This window comes from Acipenser ruthenus, chromosome 34 (genome assembly GCF_902713425.1).
Source record: "Acipenser ruthenus chromosome 34, fAciRut3.2 maternal haplotype, whole genome shotgun sequence".
NCBI classification, from domain to species: domain Eukaryota; kingdom Metazoa; phylum Chordata; class Actinopteri; order Acipenseriformes; family Acipenseridae; genus Acipenser; species Acipenser ruthenus.
The window spans coordinates 2,147,291-2,167,835 of record NC_081222.1 but is presented as its reverse complement, the minus strand read 5'-3'; the positions used below and the strand labels follow the sequence as shown (position 1 = coordinate 2,167,835).

At 42.6% G+C, this 20,545-nt stretch overlaps 1 protein-coding gene across 1 annotated transcript; it reads right to left on the bottom strand.

The window, feature by feature from the left end:
• Positions 1 to 568: 568 nt before the first annotated feature.
• LOC117402080 (DNA (cytosine-5)-methyltransferase 1) lies at positions 569 to 19,993 on the bottom strand. Its single transcript, XM_059007205.1, has 34 exons — positions 19,812 to 19,993; positions 18,763 to 18,805; positions 17,858 to 17,965; positions 17,384 to 17,627; positions 16,776 to 16,848; positions 15,833 to 15,920; positions 15,475 to 15,515; positions 15,341 to 15,395; positions 15,058 to 15,141; positions 14,572 to 14,681; positions 14,360 to 14,478; positions 13,879 to 13,971; positions 13,635 to 13,786; positions 12,757 to 12,944; positions 12,084 to 12,261; positions 11,809 to 11,906; positions 10,623 to 10,779; positions 9,760 to 9,875; positions 9,280 to 9,481; positions 8,957 to 9,090; positions 8,332 to 8,508; positions 7,780 to 8,004; positions 7,068 to 7,260; positions 6,670 to 6,760; positions 5,903 to 6,028; positions 5,236 to 5,518; positions 4,551 to 4,692; positions 4,004 to 4,170; positions 2,966 to 3,143; positions 2,293 to 2,488; positions 1,667 to 1,830; positions 1,269 to 1,385; positions 1,040 to 1,130; positions 569 to 940 (listed from the first exon to the last, which is right to left on the bottom strand). The coding sequence occupies exons 1-34, from the start codon at positions 19,856 to 19,858 to the stop codon at positions 906 to 908; spliced, it is 4,515 nt and encodes a 1,504-aa protein (XP_058863188.1). The 5' UTR covers positions 19,859 to 19,993; the 3' UTR covers positions 569 to 905.
• Positions 19,994 to 20,545: the final 552 nt, after the last annotated feature.

The window sequence follows — 20,545 nt, the reverse complement described above, 5'->3', positions numbered from 1 at the left end:
GTTATGGAAGAATACACCTGAAGAACGAGTTAAAGATGCGATTGCAGGTAGTTTACAAACCTTGACATCTCATTGCGCCGGGGAAAATGTGGTTGTAAAGGCAAACTGATTGAGCATCTTTTTTTCTCCCGTGTCCGAAAAAGCTCGTCGCCTTTTGACCCATCGTATCACTTTTACTACTTCTGCCCACTTATGTCGCACATTGATTACGTGTTGAAATAAAACCTTAACACAAAATGGACAACAAAAAATCCCAAAACTTAATTGTTATTCGCAACTATCTACAGGTAGGAAAACAATAAATAATGCAGCATAAAAATCAGCGAGTTGGGCATTCAGAGTGCAAACCAGCCAAAGAAACTCCGCTGGTTTCCACGGGCTGTCCTGTCTGAATGCTCCTGTCTCCCGTGTGCGGAGTGAGATTTGGACTTTCCATATTACACGACACTCAGTATGGCAGAAACAGGACATTTTTGGACATGAAGCACCCAGTAAGTGTTGCCTGCATTAAGGATTATATAAATAAAAACACTTCTCTAAAAACAGAAGAGACCAGGAGGCAAAAAAGTTCCATTTAATAAGAGCTTTATTTGAAATATTACAACATATAAAAAAAACTACATACAATTGTTTCCACTTGCATAAAATGGGATTGGCTTCCAAAACACAATTAAAACATTTAAAAAGAGTTACAATGGCATGGCTCTGAACAAAAAAAAAAAACAGGTATTACAAAATGGCTCAACCACTTTACTACATCCATGTCAATGTCAGCCAGCATGAGACGCTGCACTGGGGCATGAAGTTGGTTTCACTACATCAGAGGGCTTTTAGTGCTGTTACTGGGAGTCCCTCAGGAGGGAGGAGGGAGGCAGGATTTGGAAAACAGGTCACCAAAATAGAAATCAGTCTGTCGTCTCCAACTTCTGTTTCACATCCTCTGCATGGACAAAGATTTTAAAAATTAGACTGCTGTTATTCTGGTCTTGCAGATCTCCATTCAAAAAGCAGTTTAATTCTATAAAGACTCTAGTCTTACCTGTGGGGTTCTCTTTCATCTTCTTGATCATGCACTTTTTGATCTCCAGCCCAATGGCTTTCGAGAGAGGAGGCGGTACTGCATTGCCGACCTAGAACAAGGAAAAAAAATAAAAATAAATAATAATAATAATGCATCAAGACTGCAAAGCCAACGCAAGCGGGTCTTCCCACTTGGTCAAAAACGACTGTCCTTTGCATGTCATTTCGTCCATTACAGACTCGCTTACCTGTCTGTGCTTGTCCAGGACATTCCCGAAGAACCTGTAAGTGTCTGGGAATCCCTGCGACCGAGAGCACTCTCGCACACTGACCACTCTGTGCTGCTCAGGGTGAAGCACACGACCCTGCAGGGAGAAACACAAAAATCCGATACAGGAAACACACTATGTAACATTTCAACACACAGGGTCACTAAAAGTGGTTGAAAACAGAAAAAAAAACATAACTATGAACAATTAAGCTTGGAAAAGCACAGTTATTTAAATTGTGGCAATTGCAGGTTCAAAAGATACATTGTAATTGCAATTCCAATTTACAATTGTCATTGACCCATAGTCTGGTTAGGAACTGCCTTTATATAAAGCTGTCCTACATGAGTTCAAGTGCTAAGTGAAGCGGCCCATACCTGCTTGCCCATAGGCTCAGGGTTAGTCACTGTTGTGCTGAAGAATCCGTCCCATTCCAGTCTTCCATACAGACCGGCCCAGTGGTTGTGTCTGTTCCCAGTGTGGGGCAGGCACCAGGGGATCAGGGTATTAAACTGCCGGTCTGCTGGGTCACATGGCTTACCTGAACAAAGGAGGAGACCTCTGTATTAGGAGAGTGCTGTACGGCTAGCCATAGTTGGACTTGTGTGTGGACTGCCATTATGTGGCAAATGGGAGCCACAACCATGCTGGCTTAACTGTATAAGAAAGGAGCAAGGCTGTAGAACTGAGCACTAGCATGGTAAAAATGGTACAGGAGACCGAATCTTAGGGTTGATGCAAAAAAAGACAATACAAGACAATACAAACTTAAGACAATACAAATTTAAAAGCATGGGGCTGAACTGGTCATAACGGTTCAATTATACCCACAAAACAAACCAGTCAATATACCTATTCACGTGTACACCTATATGAAAAAGCTAATTATACTGTTGTTGTTAGGGGACTATTCAGAAGCCCCCTGGGTATATGCAGAAGCATTGAATTCTCATTTAGGATTGGACTAAGCGGTGGGTGTCTATTGAAGTGTTTGTGGTCTTGCCTCCTGCGCAGGTGCAGACACCTCGGAGCGCTCCGGTGCTGCTGCGGCCGTTCTTTTTGTCTGGGTGGGTGTAGCGCAGTTTCTTGGTCATGGTGCCGTCAGACAGGCGGACCTCAATGTTGGGCAGGTCACGCCAATCAGAACCCGGAGCCAGAGGGATGTGTCTCATTCGCGCCGCTACCAGAGCGCTCATGTCCTGGAATAGTGGAGAAATGTTTATTAAAAATTAAAGTCTACACAATTTACCAGAATACTGCATGCCAGCTTGAAGGAAATGTAAAAGCTGTATTTAGCAGATCTAAAATCAGAAGAAATTTAGAAAGCCAAGGGGGGTGAACTATGCATCAACTGCTGCTGCAGAGCCACTTCCAATAGGACCTCAGGTTTTACATCTCAAAAAGGACAGAGCACACAGGATCTTAAATGACACACAGCAAATCCATGGCTAAGCTGGGAACCTCCTGGTATCGAGCCCCTTGTTTTAAAAAAAAAAACAAAAAAAACACACACAACACACACCACTGGACCACCATGCCTTCCCCTTAAGTGCAGGATTACCCAAGCTGGAGAAGGAGGAAAAAAAAAAAAAAACACACCAATGCTGGTTTTCATTTATAAAACCTGCTGCAGTTGAACCCTGCTTTTAAAGAGCTCCCACTAGACCGAGCCCCACCTTGCAGATGTGCTCCCGCAGGATGGGCTGGTACTGCGATCCTCGGATCTGCCTCTGAAACCAGGACTGAGGCTCTCCGTTGTAGGAGATCTCCAGCGCGGAGGCACCGTTCCGGATCTCGGGGAGGTCCGACATGGTGTCCCGCACCGTGATGGTCCTGTACGGGCCGCAGTTCACCCTGGAAGACAGAAGTTATATTATTGTAGGATGCTAGATGTCCACTAAACACACTCCCTAGCCACCATGTTACAACAAACTACTCAAAACAAAAAAAGCACAGTCTGAGATGTCAGGCCAGTCTTCAGGGATTACTACATGGATTTAGGTACTGTGGCAGGCAATACTGGAATATTTCACCAGCTACACCAAGTCCATGGGACAGCCATTGGGGCGTAGACAATAAGGCTAAACATTACAGCACTGGTTATGCAGCAGTCTAGTTTACTTTAGAGGAGTAATGCCAGTACAAAAAACTCATGCTTGTTTACAGTTATGGCCAAAAGTTTTGCATCAGCTACAATTTTAGAATTGAGAAAAATAAACTATACAAATAAAATTTAGATCTTCTGTAAAATCAAAACTTAAATTATATTGCAAAGTCTACTGGAAGCCATAATAGTGGTGCAGTATTATGTTAAACTGAGAAATTTTGAAAAAGCGGGTATATGGGAAAACTACAAAGCGGTATGGAGTACAGCAGTGTGGAGTTGTGGTTAGGGCTCTGGACTCGACCGGAGGGTCGTGGGCTCAATCCCAGGTGGGGGACACTGCTGCTGTACCCTTGAGCAAGGTACTTTACCTAGATTGCTCCAGTAAAAACCCAACTGCATAAATGGGTAATTGTATGTAAAAATAATGTGATATCTTGTAACAATTGTAAGTTGCCCTGGCTAAGGGCGTCTGCTAAGAAATAAATGTAAAATTATTCATCAGGATTCATTTTGACTGAATCAAAATGAGTTCATTCTATAGCAGGATGCTACAAAACGTTTTGGTCACAGCTGTACAGCAGTTAGACCCCTCGGTGGCGCGTGATACCTGGTGACATTGCTGACGTATCTCTTCTCTCCCACAACCACGCTGAGGGAGCAGGCGCGGGGTGCAAACACATGCAGGGGCTCAGGGTATCGGGGCAGTGTCTCTCCTGGGGCTGCAGCCAGGATGATCGCTCTCCTACGGGTCTGAGCAACTCCGTACTGACCAGCCTGAAAAACACATTTTAAAAAAGAGAATACATTACTTCTGGCAGGACGCCTTTATCCATCCAACGCAACTTCTTACAAGAGTTGCAGGACAATAAGGTTTGTCAAATTTAAAAAACAGTGTAGTTTATATTAAGTGCAAATCCTATTACTTACAAAAGTTACCACTATTGCTGGGACATTAAATGCTTGGCAAGTTTAAAAAGCCCATTCAAAAGGTTACAAAACCAAACCCCACATGGGGAAACAAATCACAAAATGCCATGCATGGAGTGTTACACACAAGCAGACAGATATCGGTTTACTATATTCATAATGTACCAAACAGTAACCATACCGGGTTCAAAATGAATGTGGTTAGTGGCTCAATGTGAAGTCCTCACCTGCAGCACCCCGAAGGTACACTGGTAGCCCATTTGCACCAGACAGCGCAGGGTGAGCTTCAGCACCATGGAGCGCTTGAAGGAGACGAAGTTCCTCACGTTTTCCAGCAGGAAGAATTTGGGCCTGTAGTAGTCACAGTAACTGGGGGGAAAAGATGAGGCAAGTTTAGAACAGCTTCCACATTGGTCACGCAGTTTGCCTGCTCCTGAACTTATTTAATAGCAATCCCTGTATTACAAAAAGTTTTAAAACTTGGGGTGGGTTTACAACATTGTGAGTTCTACAGATGATTTTAAACACAGCACTGTTTCAAAAGAAACTTTGTTGGAACACTGTTTCATTAAAATGGAGTTTCTAATAAGTAAATCTTAGTTAGCATTAGTAATTTGTTTTATTATGTTACCAACTTGGACATGTAGAACACTGTAAATGACGCCAAGAGATTTGGGACAGAGTGTCACTTAACTGCAACTAAAAAAATAAATAAAAAAAACACACCCCACACACCACCCCCTGTAAAGTTAGATCAATTTTACTATGAACACGTTTCTCAGTTGTGATTGAGATACAGGAATTGCTTAACATGTATCAATTGATTTGAACCGGGGACCTCCTGGTTACAAGGCCTTTTCTTTAACCACTGGACCACACAGGTCTATTTGAACAGCAGATGACAAAGCTTACCTAAGATAAGACACCACCAGGGAGTTCTTAAACTTGGAATAGGTTCGGGAGTTGAATCTGTTCATGCCGCTGAAGCCTTGGCACGGAGGGCCCCCGCACAGCATCTCCACGTCCCCCTTCTGAGGCAGCCTCTGCCCCAGCGAGTTTGTCTCCTCTCCAGACATGACCAGCTTCAGCAAGGTGTTGCAGTCCTCCGTGAACACTGTGGTGCCTGGGTTGTTGAGACGGAATGCTTGGGCTGCAGGCTCCCACATCTCAATCGCCCAGTTAGTCTCAGAAATACCTGGAAGGCAAACAAAGTCGAAGTCACGGATTCTGCACAGGGTGGGCTTTACAATAGGAGTCATCTTAGAACCACAGTACTGTATATTAAAGCATTTTAATACAGTGATCAAGTACATTTAAGGCTGGCTTGACGGTACAATTGACACAACCAGTTCCCTGCTTTGGATTTGTACAGTCTTGGCACCAAGTTCTTGGGAGTACATACATTTTAATTTGACACCACTATATTTGTTGCACTAAAGTGAAATTACTTTTTCCAAGCTGCTTTGTTTTCTTGTAAATAATTCAAGCCGCACACATGCTGGCTGGTTGTGCAGCCTTGCAGATGACCATGTTGAGGGCCCGACGGTAGCACTAGTAGGTTCTGTTTTCTTTGACGTACCTGCTTGATGAAAGCCCTCCGACAGCCCCCCACAGCCAGAGAACACGTCCAGGGTGCGCAGCTTGGGCGGCTTCAACTCCCGACACTCCTGCTCCGTTGGTGCAGAAGACTTCCCTTTACCTTTTCCTGTTGAAGGAAAAGCAATGCAAAATATAGATCATTCAGCTGTAGCCAATAAAACATCACCTAGAATTGCAGGATTGTGAATAATTTCGATCATGTAAAAATCAGAAAAATGACAATTCTATCGTTTAAAAAAAAAACAAACAAAAAACACAAACACACAGTCTACCGGAAGCCATACTAGTACAGTATTTCACGTTAGAAATGTCACATTTTTTCAATCTGTCAGTCTTCCATTAACCAGATGGAAAACAAAGCAGAATGTAATTCAAGATATTAACATAACATTATTCAGCAGGTTTCATTTGACACTAGCAAAATCAGTTCATTCTATAGGGTGATGCAAAACATTTGACCATGGTTAAAGCAGGCTTGTGCATTACCAATTCAAAAGAAACCAAACGGTCTTTACTGTGCACAAACTTGATCTGGGTGCCACGTCAAGTCTTTAGTACTTATTGTAAAAACCTTTTTAGAAGTCTATTTACTAGGTATTTTTAGGGGGTCCTAAAGGGGGGGGGGGGAGAAGTGACACTGGTGTGACGTATAGGCTTTCCTGAAATTGTGGTCTTAAGGGAGGGGAGGGGGCGACGCACCTTTAAGTAGGTCAATGAAAAAACGTGTGCATGATTCAGTCTGCTTACCCTTGCCTTTCCCTTTCCCCTTGCCTTTGTTAAAAGCATTACGAGCATGGTTGGGAGGATCTTCAAAGCTCTTAGTCTTGGGATTGTATGCCTGCAAAACCAAAAACATTAGGTGTTACACAATTAAACACATTCACTGTATGGATACATGTGGGTTTAAAATCCTAGTGCAGGATCAGGGCTAATGTGACAGACCTACTGGGTACCGGGGAAGAGTCGTTTACCAAATTAACACCAAAATACGTCAAGTAGGCGTTGAAGGAGGTTCTGGATTAAGCGCTTGTGTGTCTGCTTCCACGATACCGACTCAATCTCTGCAAGGAAAACAAGCCTAACCTTGTGCATGACGAGATGCCAGTAAGCCTCTTGATCACAAGTGCAGTTCAGACTGCAGTTACCTCAAGGAAGTAAAACCTGTCCGGTCCCCCATTAGAGTACTCCTGGACAGGCTGGATGAGATCCTCTGCGTACTCCACAGTGCAGCGGCCCTGAACATCCTTGAAGTCCACAGTGGCCTCCTCATCGCTCCAGTACAGCATGTTAATGTCAGTGTGGTAGCTCGCCTTGGCTCCCTTGTGAGTGTTCTCAGGCCTGTACAGGGGGAAAGAGGGAGATGTTGCTTTAGAACAGATCTACTTTAGTATATATATTTAGCAGTTATTTCCCTCTTCAGCCACTGTTTACACAATTGCACCATGTTAAGTTACCTATATCTAATTTATAATGCAATGAGGAGGCTGCTTTAGACAAGACCTACAGTATATTTAACATCCCCTTCAGTCGCTGTCTGCACAATTGTACTGTGTTAAGTTTCCTATCCATGTAAATTTTATAATGCACATCTGCAAGTTATGGCAGGGCAACAAGTATTAATTTCAATTTGCGACCGAAAAGGGGATATAGATGCAACTCAAATGAAAATACATTGATAGATTTTAGGTCTGCCCAAACAAATGGAACCCCTTTCCCCATTAAAAGAAACTGTCCACTCCCTTTAAAAATGCAGCTGGATGCCACGCAGTTGTGTTGAAATACACAGGGTTCGGAATCCCTTTAGCACTACAGACCTGCCCCGTGCACAGGTTTCCACACCCTCAGCCTGTCCCATACCTGTAGTACTTGTAAATGCGCAGTTTGATGTCCGCCTCGTTGGCTTTGCCATTGCTGCGCTTGGTACAGAAGATCTCCTTGATGCGGCCCACGCGGAACGGCTCGGGAGCGTCCAGGTTGCTGCCCTTGATGTAGTCCGAGGACTTCCTGTAATACTCCGGGTACAGCTCCTCATCCACATCCTCCTTCCTCTGGGGTCGCTTCACTGGACTGCCAGACTTCACACTGGAGGGGGAAGAGAGAAAGTCAGGTCAGCTGGTGGCTACACATTCAAGAACCTTCACACTAGCATTTAGGAATATAAACACTTGTTTTATATTTAAAAAAAAAAAGCATGGATTAAAAGCAATAGTTCTTCCTTGATATTTTGTGAGTTGACAGTTAGTCCATGCAAGCACTATTTTTACTGTCCAGTGGCCTTTCACTATCTCACCGTTTGATGTGCAAATTACACATGCACCAAAATTTACGGTCTGATGCAAAAAGACGCAAGTTAAAATCAGCACTGGTTGATCAGACAACCATTTCTGGCCTCTCCCCTCCGCACTCTACCTGAACGAAAAGGCTTCTGGCAGGAAGTACACGCCATCCCCGACTCTGTACTGCTCCCCGCTCAGGCACGCCAGTGCGTACAAGGTTTTGTTAGAGCTGTTTTCATCCAGGGGATCAAAGACTCTGGGGGTGTCCCGCTCCTCGATCTCAGCTTGGCGAGTGCAGCTGGCACAAAACCTAAAAATAAAAAATAAAAAAATAAATAAAATGCTCTTAAGCACAATAAGAGTCATTTCAGTTCTGCTTTAGGACAAGGTTTGCCACCCCAATTTTATCTCGCTGCCTTCTGCCACCTCCACCTGTTTAAGCTGCACTTGTAGATCTCTTGATCCACCCCCTACTATGTACTGCAGTCGACCCAAGCACCACGTTACTGGATCCTCAGCCAAAGCCTTATCCTTGCACTACTTTGTCACTGTAGATATAATTGGTTGTAATCCTAACTTGTTGCATCTCACTTCAGTAGTATACTTTGCACTTACTGTAAACTACACTATTTAAATACTGCACTAACATTTTGCAAGCCAAATATTTTCTTTCCTGGAGATGCTTCTTCACTTGTTCATAACCGCAAGATTCCAGCCTGTTGCATGCATTTAAATAGCATTGTCCCTGTGTCACTCACGTGAACTTGCAGTCCTCCGACTGGGTGACTGTTGGAGGGGTCTCAAACCGGGCATGGTCAGACTCGTACCAGAACTGATAGAAGTAGCTCTTCCCATCATCATCTTCGACTGCTTTGTCATCGATCAAGCCTCCCTGCCAGAGATTTAAAAAAAAAAAAAAAAAAAAAAAAAAAGCCAAAACGCTTAAGGAGAAGTTCCTTTCCAATTGGACAAAACTGAAAAAAAAAGCACCGGCATGCTTGCTCATGCAAATCAAATTCTTGACTGGAATTTGACAATGGAATACTGTAGCATTGTATTTCAGAGCTCAGTTTCACAATACCTCCATAAACCAGTTCTCCGAAGGCCCTTTGTAGGAGACTCTGACTTTGCCCTGGACGTAGGCCAGCTGCATGTCCTCACACTCGTCCACCAGGAACAGCTCCAGAGGGTCAGAGGACTCCCCCAGGACAGTGTCCGTCCCTCGGCAGAACCAGTGAGCATGGAACATCTTCTCAGTGCCATCGTCCCATAGGGAAGTAATCCTGAAGGTGGAAAGTCGCATTGTACAGCAATTCTACAGCATTACAGATTTCCAACCCGATGGATATTCCTCTAAACTGTTGCTCCAACAATCTATCCTGCTCTACAATGCTCTTGCTACATCTGCATGGAGAGAACTCTGTACAAAGTGCACTACCCAGTCAATCCGTTACCCTGAGCTTTCAAAATACAGTTTAATCCAATGTACTGTTCTGGTCAAGGTGCTACGAGATTCCACAGTTGGTAAAATTCAGAATTCATGTTCTATAAAACTACCAACCTTGCCAGGAAGATGGGCTCTGAAGGGTCATGAGAACCAACCGAGACGCAGTCGCCAACCTCCAAGACCTCATCATCAACACGGACCTGCATGTAGTAATCCTTCTTACCCTCAGTCTGAAAGCATCAAAAAACACACAAGCGTTAGTTGGTAGAGGTGGTTAGGATGCGATTCCCACAGGGAATCTTGTTTGCCAAGACATGAGATTTCAAGCCAATTATACTGCTTTCCCAAGTTAGCTGGTACTTTGCTAACGTTTGGGCAATCGCTGTGCTGACAGAAACAGTATCTACATGACATCAGCACAAAACAAGCCAGACTTATTAGCCTTGAAATCAAAGAAAAGAATTGACAGAACTGGGTGGTAATACAAGACAGCAAATCATTTATCAGGTATAAATCAGTAAAAACAGACATCCTGTTAAATCCTGTAATTTCAGTAAAATTCAGAATAAACCGCAAGATGTGGAACATGAATAATGTTACATAAACATTAATTACATTCTGATTTGTAATTTTAAACTGAAAAGAAATCTGACATGAAATACTATCATGACTTCCGGTAGATGCTTGCAATACCATTTTGTAGTCCCATTACATGTTAAATAAGATCTAAAGTTACGTTCATATTTCTCAGCCCTAAAATACTAGGCAATGCAAAACTTTTGCTGTACCATTTCATAAAATGACAATTAAAACACCATTTCTAAACGTGTGTGGAGATTGACAAGCCAACAGTCATTCCTGCATCACAGCAGTAAAAGATTAGCAATCTGCAGAGCGAGGATCAGCGACAGGAGTAAAGAGTTCAATGGAGCGTTGCAGGAATCTAGCACTGAGCGCATCTTTGACACAACTCGTACCTTGACTGGCTCTCCCACCCACGACATCTTGCCCCTGCTCTGTTTCTTCTTCTTCTTGACTTGAACCATCTTCTTTGGAGTGGTCTTAATAGGGAGCAGATCCTCCTCTTCTACAGTCTCATCCTCCTCTGCCTCCTTCACGGCCAAGTTCGGGCACCTGAGCACAAAGAGACCAGGATTGGGGTACATACCAATGCTCTTAACCCTTTGCGGTCCAATGTCGGACCCTGTCAGACATCAAAAAAGACAGGTCTCTAGTCGTTTTTTCTCCAGAAAAAGCCGAGAACCATTCAATGGCCGAGTGAGACAGATAGGAGTCGAAAAAAAAAAGTGGGCATCTCATGAATACAGATCGCCCTGACACCACATCGATAACATGGACATAAACAAGATAGCTGCTTCTGCATCCAGTGCTCAAAGAATCAATCATTTGCAGAGCTTTTTAGATGTTATAGTAATAAAATAATGACTTTGATCGCATTATTGAGGAGTTTGGTGATAAAACGAGTGATCAGGAGATTTAAAAAAAAAAAAAATCGGTATGTACTACTATTAAGACGTATGTGAAAAATATAGCGAACAAGGGGTGGGGCGGGGCTGGAGATGCAGCACTGAGTGTCCTGTTGATATGCAGTGCCTTTTAAACCTGTTTTACTATGAAATATTTTAACAGCACGTCTAAAATAAACTGAGCATATAAAAATTAATTAGACCTGACCCGCTGAATAAATGGACCACGAAGGGTTAATATCAATTCAAAACACATCACTGATCAAAATTACAAAAAAAAAAAAAAAGCAGTATTCTGTTAATGAGCTTCAGTGGCAACAATTACTTCCATTGAAGTCACCATTTGTTGGTCAATTAAAAGTGGCTTCAAAACAAAAAGCAGTTGAAAAAAAAAAAAAAAAACAAGCCACACAATTGGTTGCTAAAATAAGAAATTTATATTAGGATTTCTTGCGATTGCTCTACTGCTTTCATGAAGCCAACTGGAAGTAATGTGTTGTCACTGAGAAGCTCGTTTTAACAGAATACTGCCAACTGCAACTTTGATCCATGTGTTGGAATTCATTAAAAGGGAATTCAACAGGAACTGACTCCAACCCTGAAAGAGACAAACCTTTATTGCAAGCCAACAGGTTACAAGTTGCATCCCGCAAACCACATTGAAAGAACGATTTACCTTCTCTTCTGGCACGCCTGTTTGAGGCGTCCACTGCCTCCGAATTTGATCATATCCTTGCAGGCATTGCATTTCCCACAATCAGGGGCCTGGCACACCTGCAAAGAAAACATAACCACATTGAGAATGCCAAACAAAAGCTTGTATTGAGAAGAGAGCGCTGCAATGTTTATGGAGTTGGTCATTTTCAGTTTGGGGAAAATTACAGCCAGCCGAACAAGAATTTCCCCCTTGCTGTACTGCAAACTCTCCTTCACGCCAAGGCCTGTCCTTACCTCGCACACACCACAGCGTCTTCGCTTCAGGACGTTCTCCTTGTCTTCCTGATCGATTTGGTCGGAGAAGAAAGTATCAAAGATCTGGGACACCAGCTTGGTGGTGGTGGCTTTGGTGGGTCCCTTGTCCTTGTCGATCTTGGTCGGGTGCCGGATGGCTTGCCTTCGAGTAGCCCGCCTGTGGGAAAGAGTCGGGACACCATGAAAAGCATTTCGGGAGGAGCTCTAGATGCATCTTAGTGAATGAGATAGTGGTGTTCATGCACAGAATTAGTTTAATGCTCATGTCAAAATGCTCATGCTAATGCTCATGTTTCTGAAGCCACAGGCATTACATATAAAACATCCACACACAAGTGTTTGACTTGAAACTGCAGGCACCAGCATGGGCCTTCATTTGATTTCATTTCACCGGTGATAAAGCAGTTTCACAATACAGGTAGATATTTCATAGTTACACCTACCAGTACAGTAACATGCTGCATAAAAGGAAGCCAAAGAAATGTTAACACTACTGCAACACACAGATTACATGTTAGTTTCAGAGCAGGGATCAATTCATTTGGTCGACAGCAAGACAGCCAACAGCAGGCAGCCACTACAGTTGCAGTACAGTAAAAGTACACCTTTGCAAGTCTATGCAATGCTTCCAGATCCACCCCACTGGTTTTACCTCTTTCCCAGGGTCACCCCAGCCAGTTTGATCAGGTCCCTCATGCAGGGAGTCACAATGATGGGCTGCTCGTCCGAGTCGCCGGCCTCATCGTAGCTCTCCACCTGCTCAACCACGAACTGGGCGTGGCGCAGCAGGGTGTCTTCTGTGAACTTGTTGAAGTTCAAGCCAGCAGGGGGCACCGTGGTCTAAAACCAAAACGCAAAACCAGGTTAAGCATGCAACTGCTGCAGTTCACTCTAAATGTCAGGACCACAATACTGAGTTTAATCCTTTTATTAGGTCCCAGTCCGAGGTAGTGAATAAACATGCACAATATGTTAAAAAACATCCCTTTCATGTACATAGAGTGTATTCAGCTGGACAATTCAGAACTGAAAGGGTTAAGTGCTTGAGGGCACATTTCATATTAGTAGTTAGATCATTGAACAGGTTAATCCCAGAGCAGGTGTAACCAGTTCAGTCATTAAGGGCATGGTTGCAACAAATAGCAGGGCTCCAGTAGCTTAAACTGTTTGTACAAGTTCAGAGTGAAGCCTACAGCTCTGGCCAAAGGTTTTGCAACACCTCTATAGAATTAACTAACTGCTTCAAAGTCAAATGAAACCTGCTGAATTAGGTTAGCATTATGAACTACACAGAGCTTTGTAGTTTCACAAACTGAAAAATGTGACACTGAAATCTAACACGAAATACTACATATGGCTTCCGGTAGACTTTGCAATATTATTTTGTAGTTTATTACATGTTAAATAAGATCCAAGTCGTGTTTATAGTTTAATTGTCTCGATCCTAAGCTTCTAGGTGATGCATAGCTCTAGATGCATACACACTGCTTTGCAATGATGGCACCCCCATTCTGTGGAGTGTTAAATCACCTCAATTTTGTTGAGCAGGTCCTCATAGGTGACCTCTGGGTTCTTCTGCAGGAACTGCACGACAATCTTACTCATATAGATCTTCTCCTGCATCAGAGCGAAGATGGGAGCATACTCCTCGCTAGGGTCCATCAGGATGTAGTCAGCGAAAGCTAAACGAGGGACACCAAAGAATTAGCAACTCGTCCACACGCATCGACAGCTGCTCGGGAGACATTACCCTAAAAAACACAAGCCTACTTACCTGTAGTGAAGCCAATCAAAGCCTTTTCTCCGCCGTCAAACCCAGTGATCCACCAGGCATTGATGGGCCCAAGTTTTTTAGCAGGAACGCCACCTGATGAAAGAGGGCAATTTTATAGAAATTAAGGCAGTAATGATATATTCTCTAAACCACTGTGCATAAATAGTTTGTTTGGCAGCGCAAAAAGGTCACACTAGTTTCAAAATGATCCACCTGTAGACAGGTGTGATTTCGATGGATCGGATTCACTTGGATTAGGCGCGGCTGCATTTTAGCGACAGAAATAGCAGCTGGTTGAATTTGTTTTCGGTGTTTGGAGTACAGATCAAAAAAAGACGTTTCTTACTTGCAAAAGAAACTAAAAGGAAAAACAGTGTTGTCTTTAATAAAGTTTCATTGTTACCCCCTGCATAAGCAGAGAGAGAGAGAGCGAGAGCGCGAGAGAGAGAGAGAGCGGGAGAGAGAGAGAGCGCCAACACACCGTCCATACAAGGGTTGTCATCATAGATTGGTTTCACCACACAGCTGAAGTACAGCTCCACATTCTTTTCAATCAGCCCAGAGTCAAAAGGGCAGAGGTGGCCTTTCTTGTCATAGATGCTGCAAGACACAGAAAAAAAATCAGTGAGCGCAGGGTAACGTGGGAGCAAAGCTGTTCACCGCAGCTGCTGTAGCTCAGCAGGATGGTCTCACCTGAAGTTTGTGATTTTGTGTTGAGGCAGGTCGTCGTAGCTCTCAAACCCATCTTCGTTTGCATCGAAGAGAGACAGCCTCTCATTGGTCAACATCTCCGGCTCATCCAGCTGTAGCAGAATTGAAGCGATCAAAAAGAATGAAGGGCAAATTAGTTTCCACATGAATGTAGACAGAGTTGAACTGTATATAGAAAACTAGTAAGTGTGGAATGTGAAATTGTATAATACAAAGTGCACAGTGTAGATCGAACACTATACTAAGCCAACACCTTTTGTTTGGCAGCAGTTAGGCAAAATTGAAAGCACAACTGGATTGTGGACAAGCTAGCAGTGTCTGACGGAAGTTTGGTGGAAAAAATAAATAAGCCACATGATCAATATGTTGTGTGACAGGTGCAAGTGCATTAGGGACCTCTTTCTTAAATGAGAACCCCAAAAGCAGTTCTAGAACACAAGGCGAGGCCTAGGCGTGGTCGACACGTACAGCGTTATCCGGATCACCCTGGAAAAACCGGAGGTCTGTGTCATCCAGGTACTGCCGGCAGTCTGGGCATTTAGGAGGCGGGGTCTGCAAAAAGAACCAGTCAGAATGCTTGAGTGCTGAAGTGAAAATTAACATTGCACAGGTGTCAGTTGCTAGGACAGATTTGGATAGTCTAGCAAGTTTTCAGGTTGCAGAATTACAGAATAAATCTAGGCAACAGGTTTAAATACTAACAGGATGCCAGAAAGTATCCTTCAATACGAACTCTGTATTGGACACTCACCTTAGCTGGCAGTTCGGCTTTTGGCGTCTGTGTAGAGGCTGCCTCAGTGTCTGATCTGCAAGGAGAAAGCTGGTTAAAGCAGAGTGCATTCATGATAGTGAATAATCAACTTTGTTAAAACATACAACACTTACTTTTGGGCAGGTTCGACTTTCAACCTCTTTTCATCTTGTGCCTTGAAGAAAAAACAAATAGTTATCTAAAAAGCTGTTGCAATGACCCCTCCCCATGGATTCACAAGCAAAAAACTACATAGAATGTGAAGCCTTGCATAAACGTGATGGGTATGCATAAAGCAGAGATTCAGCACAAAACGCAATCTTATCGCTGCCCAATATCAAACTGGGACCATCAGCAGTCTACAAATGTATATGTAGCATGTATAATTCCAGTGCATGCGCCACCTACCTCCCCAGATAGTAGAATAAATTAACAGCAGCATGGAAAGTGAACAATTTCTAGATGCTTATTTTAAAAGACACCCAGATGTACCTTTTCTTCAGAGTTTGCCGAGACTTCATCCTCTTCCTTGGCTGGTTCACTTTCTCCATTCACCTCTTCAGATTTGCGCTTCTGTGAGCTGCAATCAAGTTAGAAAGAACTTGGGCATCATTCTGATTTGCTTTTATTGCATAAACACATGCATTACCAGCAGGTAGATAAAAAGGGGCTTTATAGTTTTCAATGTGGGGCTTGGGAAGCAGAGGACCCATAGTCAGTCACTACAGTCATAATCTACAGAAAACAGGGTTGAGGTTATTTTTATATATATATATATATATATATATATATATATATATATATATATATATATATATATATATATATATGTGTAGTCAAACAGTTTTTTCCCCCCAGGTCTCCCCAATTTGGAATACCCAATTATTATTTTTATCCCGGTTAACCGGTGCAACCCCCCCTCCCCCCCGGGCGACTGAAACACGCGTCCTCCGAAAACGTGTTCCTACCAAATCTGTCATTTTTCGCACTGCGGATCCACCAGACCTATAGCGCCGAAGGACAACACAGATCTGAATGTCTTCTCTGCTGAAGGCGTCCTATCGGCCACTGGAGTCGCGGATTCACGGTGAACCGTGGATTGCCCTGCCGACCTAATCCCTCCCTACCCGGGCGGTACTCTGACAGTTGTGCACCACCCCCTAGGAACCCTCGGTCATAGTCAGCAATGACACCTAGATCAAGCAATCTTGATCAATGATGTGTTGGAATTGATTAAAAGGAATGGGAACTGGTTTTAAAAAACACATTTAAAAAGTAACACTATAATACATATACACACACAAAGCAAAGAAATCTCCTCCAGTTCCATAAAAGCTTCAGTAGTTGGCTGATCCAACATATTTCTACACTACAAAGGTAACAAATTAACCTAGCATTCATATGTGTTGCAGAATGAAGCACACCGTGTACTTACACTTTAGAAAACATTGATAAGATTGACAGCTGTTTGCCAGAATTTCTTGTGACCCTTGAGCTAGCTGGAGACTCTGCAAGAAACAAAAAAACAGGAGAATGTAACCAAGATGCACAAATGCAACACGGTTTCACCCACTGATCTTCACCAGACACAAGGTTTACTCTCAGGATTTCTCCTCTTGTGTCATAAACCAACTTCTGGTGACCATTAAAAAAAAAAAAAAAAAATTCAAAAGCAGTATTTAGCACCAGACTAGCTGCCCATTGCAGGACAGGGGCAACCAGGGTTAATCAGTTTTTAAAAATCACTTCCCTTCAAAAGAAATTGGAATTGATATTTTAACCAATTCTTGCAATTGTTTAACAGCTTTCCATCGAAGCCAAGTTGAGACCAATAGGGACTTCAATTTACGTAATTTGTTGCCACTGTTGCGAGAAGCTCATTAAGATTTTTTGATCAACATTGTTGGAATGGATTAAAAGGGAATGGGAATTGGAACTGGGAATAGATTAAACACAGGAATTGACCCCAACCCTGGAGAGAACAAAATAAAAAAGATTTAATTTGCAAGTCCAGACGCGCGGAGCAGCAAGACTCGGACTCACTTTTCCCATCCCCTCCCGTTTTGCTCCTCCTGCCCCCATGAGGCTTGGCAGCGCTGGGAGACTTGACTCCCTCCTCCTGGGTGTCCATCACGTCCTCCTGTCCATTCGCCCCGGCGCAGTCCTCATCGCTGGCGACAGCCCAGTTCTCAGAGCAGCCATTCGCCTTTCCGTTGAGCACCGAGCTGCCATTCTCGGACGCCAGCTCCTCGCTGAGCAGCGTCTTCACTTGAGACAAATACCCCTCCTGCAAGCGAGGCACATGTACAGGAATGCTTACTCACTGCATAGGGAGTTTGTAAAGATTCGCTGCGTTTCCACACCATCAAAAACAAAGCAGACGCGTCAAGTGCCTGCCATTAGGAATGCAGAATCTTGCACCATTGATGTGACAGGAGATAATCTTTCTTCATGATTGCAGTACAGAGATGTCTTTGTATTGAAGCAGCTTCATTTTTTTTTTTTGCTACTACTTGCCTCTGAAAGCTCCTTCTTCTGTAGCTTGGTCTCCAGATCGCTGAGCAGATTCTGGGCATCTGCTTGTAAAAAGCCATGCACCAAACCCAGCTTCTCTTTCACACAGTCCTAGGTGAAATATTCAAGTATATAGTTATGGCCAAAAAATAAAATAAAATAAAAAAAAAAAAAGCAGCTTAGCATCACCCTATAGAACGAACTAATCTCTTGTCAGTCAAATTAAACCCGCTGAATAATAGCACATCCACATATTGAAGTACATACTGCTTTGTATTGGTCCTACACAACAAAAACGGACAAATTGAAAATTGCGACATTTCAAAACTTAACATGAAACCTACTATTATGGCTTCCTGTAGACTTCTGCAATATCATTTTTGTAGTTCCTTTGATTACATGACGTTAAATAAAAGACCTAATTATGTTCATGTATTTATTTTTTTTAAATTGTCTCAATCCTAAAATTCTAGGTGATGCAAAACTTTTGGCCAGAGCTGTGGATGGATTCAAGTCATTCTCCCATCTATAATGAAGCCATCACCTCTCGTTGGCAACTTAAACAGGATTTACTATGCAAGATTAATCAAGGCAACTGACTTCCATGCATGCATTTCTACAGATGGGACTGTGCAGGCAGGTAGGTTTGCGAGCTGGGTGTCTTAACATGGTAGGGAAACCAATATCTAATTTGGATCAATGGGATACAGATAAACAGGTCTAGTGTAAAGTTAAGCATGCTGGAAAGCCATGCAAAACGACCTGTGGGCCAGGCTGCAGTTTTGGTTAGGCAAATGTTATAAAATACTGAAAGAAAGAAAGAAAGAAAAAGAATACAGAGAGATAAGAGATAGATAGATAGAGATAGATAGATAGATAGATACACACACGAGATAGCTATAACCTACCTTTTCTGCTAGACCATCGCTATCTTTATCCAAAGCTTGAAGCCTGTAAAGAAAAACAAGCCAAGTTAGACTAGTTCAGTGGGTCGCAGAATTTTGCCACACAGACCAATTCAAAATTGAATTTCCTCCCAACAGCCTAGCTTAGGACCAAACGTCTTTGCATTTAATACTACAACAAATATCATAGTAACGTCACAAGACAGCGAGTGGTTACCTACTTGCGAGGATCTTAGGAGTCAGGCTGTTCTGCTTGTGTGTAGTTATTTAACTACCATTGCAAAGCACACATCCCACACTCGCAACCCCCTTACTCAAAACGCAAGGATAAATATGACATTACAAACTTCCAACGAAATCCGGGTTTAGCTCGGACGCAGTCTTTTGTCATCACCACCAAATACTGTATTTGTTTGTTTTAAATATAACCGGTCCATTATCTAGTTACTCGGTATGATGAATGCTAATCGGCGTATAGAGTACGTTACAAGTTAATAATTAACACGACTCGATGAGATAAACTCAGACAGTACATACAGCTAGCACCAGCATTAGGATGATGCTTAAAATAAGTTAAACTTTACCGAACGAACAATCAGTGTCTCACGTAATGCTGCGTTTGCATTACTAGAGAACTGTAAGGAAATGACAATGTAATTACACCATAGTATGCGTGCATTTTGACATTAATTTACACACACTATCTCGACACTGGGGGATTGATTACAAATTAAACGCACAGTCTGAGCATCCACTACACGTCATAACTTACAGTCCCCAAATATGTACTACAGTCGTAGTAGAGAATTGGCGCCAAATCCTGCAATAACAGCAGAGCCCGCTCAAAAAAAAAAAATAATTAAAAAAAAAAAAAAAACAACGGTACAGTAAGCGACTGGTGTCTAGTGGCAATTCAACTGGAAAGCAGAGCATTTAAAACGTCACATTACAACGGCCTAGCGTGTTATTTGTAAACGGTAAAAAAAAAAAAGAGCACACGAAAATAAAAACAAAACAACATCATAATAATAATATAGGTGATCGAAACGTACCTCTTCCTGACGTCTTCTGGGATAGCGAAGGCTGTCTTGGCCGGCATTTCAGGATTGATTGAATAAATATATCTAAAATACAAAATGTATATTTAAAAAAAAATGCTAATTAAAGCAAAATACCTTTAAAAAATCTGTTAAAATACAAGACCGCTTTCAAACCAGAGCGAACTGCCCTGTTGAAAATGGGACGCTTCTTATAGAATCAATACGCGGCGGCGCGCGGGCCACCTTTTCGCGCGGAAATCGGGGTACACCGGACTTTACCACAGATCAAGCACGGAGGGGAGGCTTGTGTCAAATAATAATAAAAAAATGATTTATTTGCAATATTATAGAGGGAGTAGGTTGAGACACCCTGATTAACATGCACATGGCTTATGTAGTAGATACGAATTCCCTGCGTCAAATATTATGTTAATATTACTAAAATGATCGAAATATATATTATTCGGTCTCCCCTTTCTCTTGAAGTGGATACATCTGACAACCTACCCTGGGTTTTACCATGCAAATAAAAGCGGGGTGAGATTTTTTTTTTTTTAACTATACATACAGTTATAGAAATAACTTGAAACGGGTAATATTTATTTAAAGTAAAAAAGTATATATCTATGTTTACATAGCAGGTGCGGATGTTGTAAATTCCGAAAATTATATTTTATGGACGCCCCTTATTGAAAAATAAAACGGTCCTACATTTGGGAGAAGCCAACTGCTAAATATTAGGGGAC

Bases quoted from the DNA above. Each gene is read 5' to 3' on its own strand.
- LOC117402080 (XM_059007205.1), bottom strand. From the start codon at position 19,858: ATGCCGGCCAAGACAGCCTTCGCTATCCCAGAAGACGTCAGGAAGAG. The intron at 9,876-10,622 runs GTACGAGTTGTG...TGATGCTTTCAG, and splicing joins GGGTGGGAGAGCCAGTCAAG to ACTGAGGGTAAGAAGGATTA. The intron at 941-1,039 runs GTAAGACTAGAG...TTGTCCATGCAG, and splicing joins GATGAAAGAGAACCCCACAG to AGGATGTGAAACAGAAGTTG.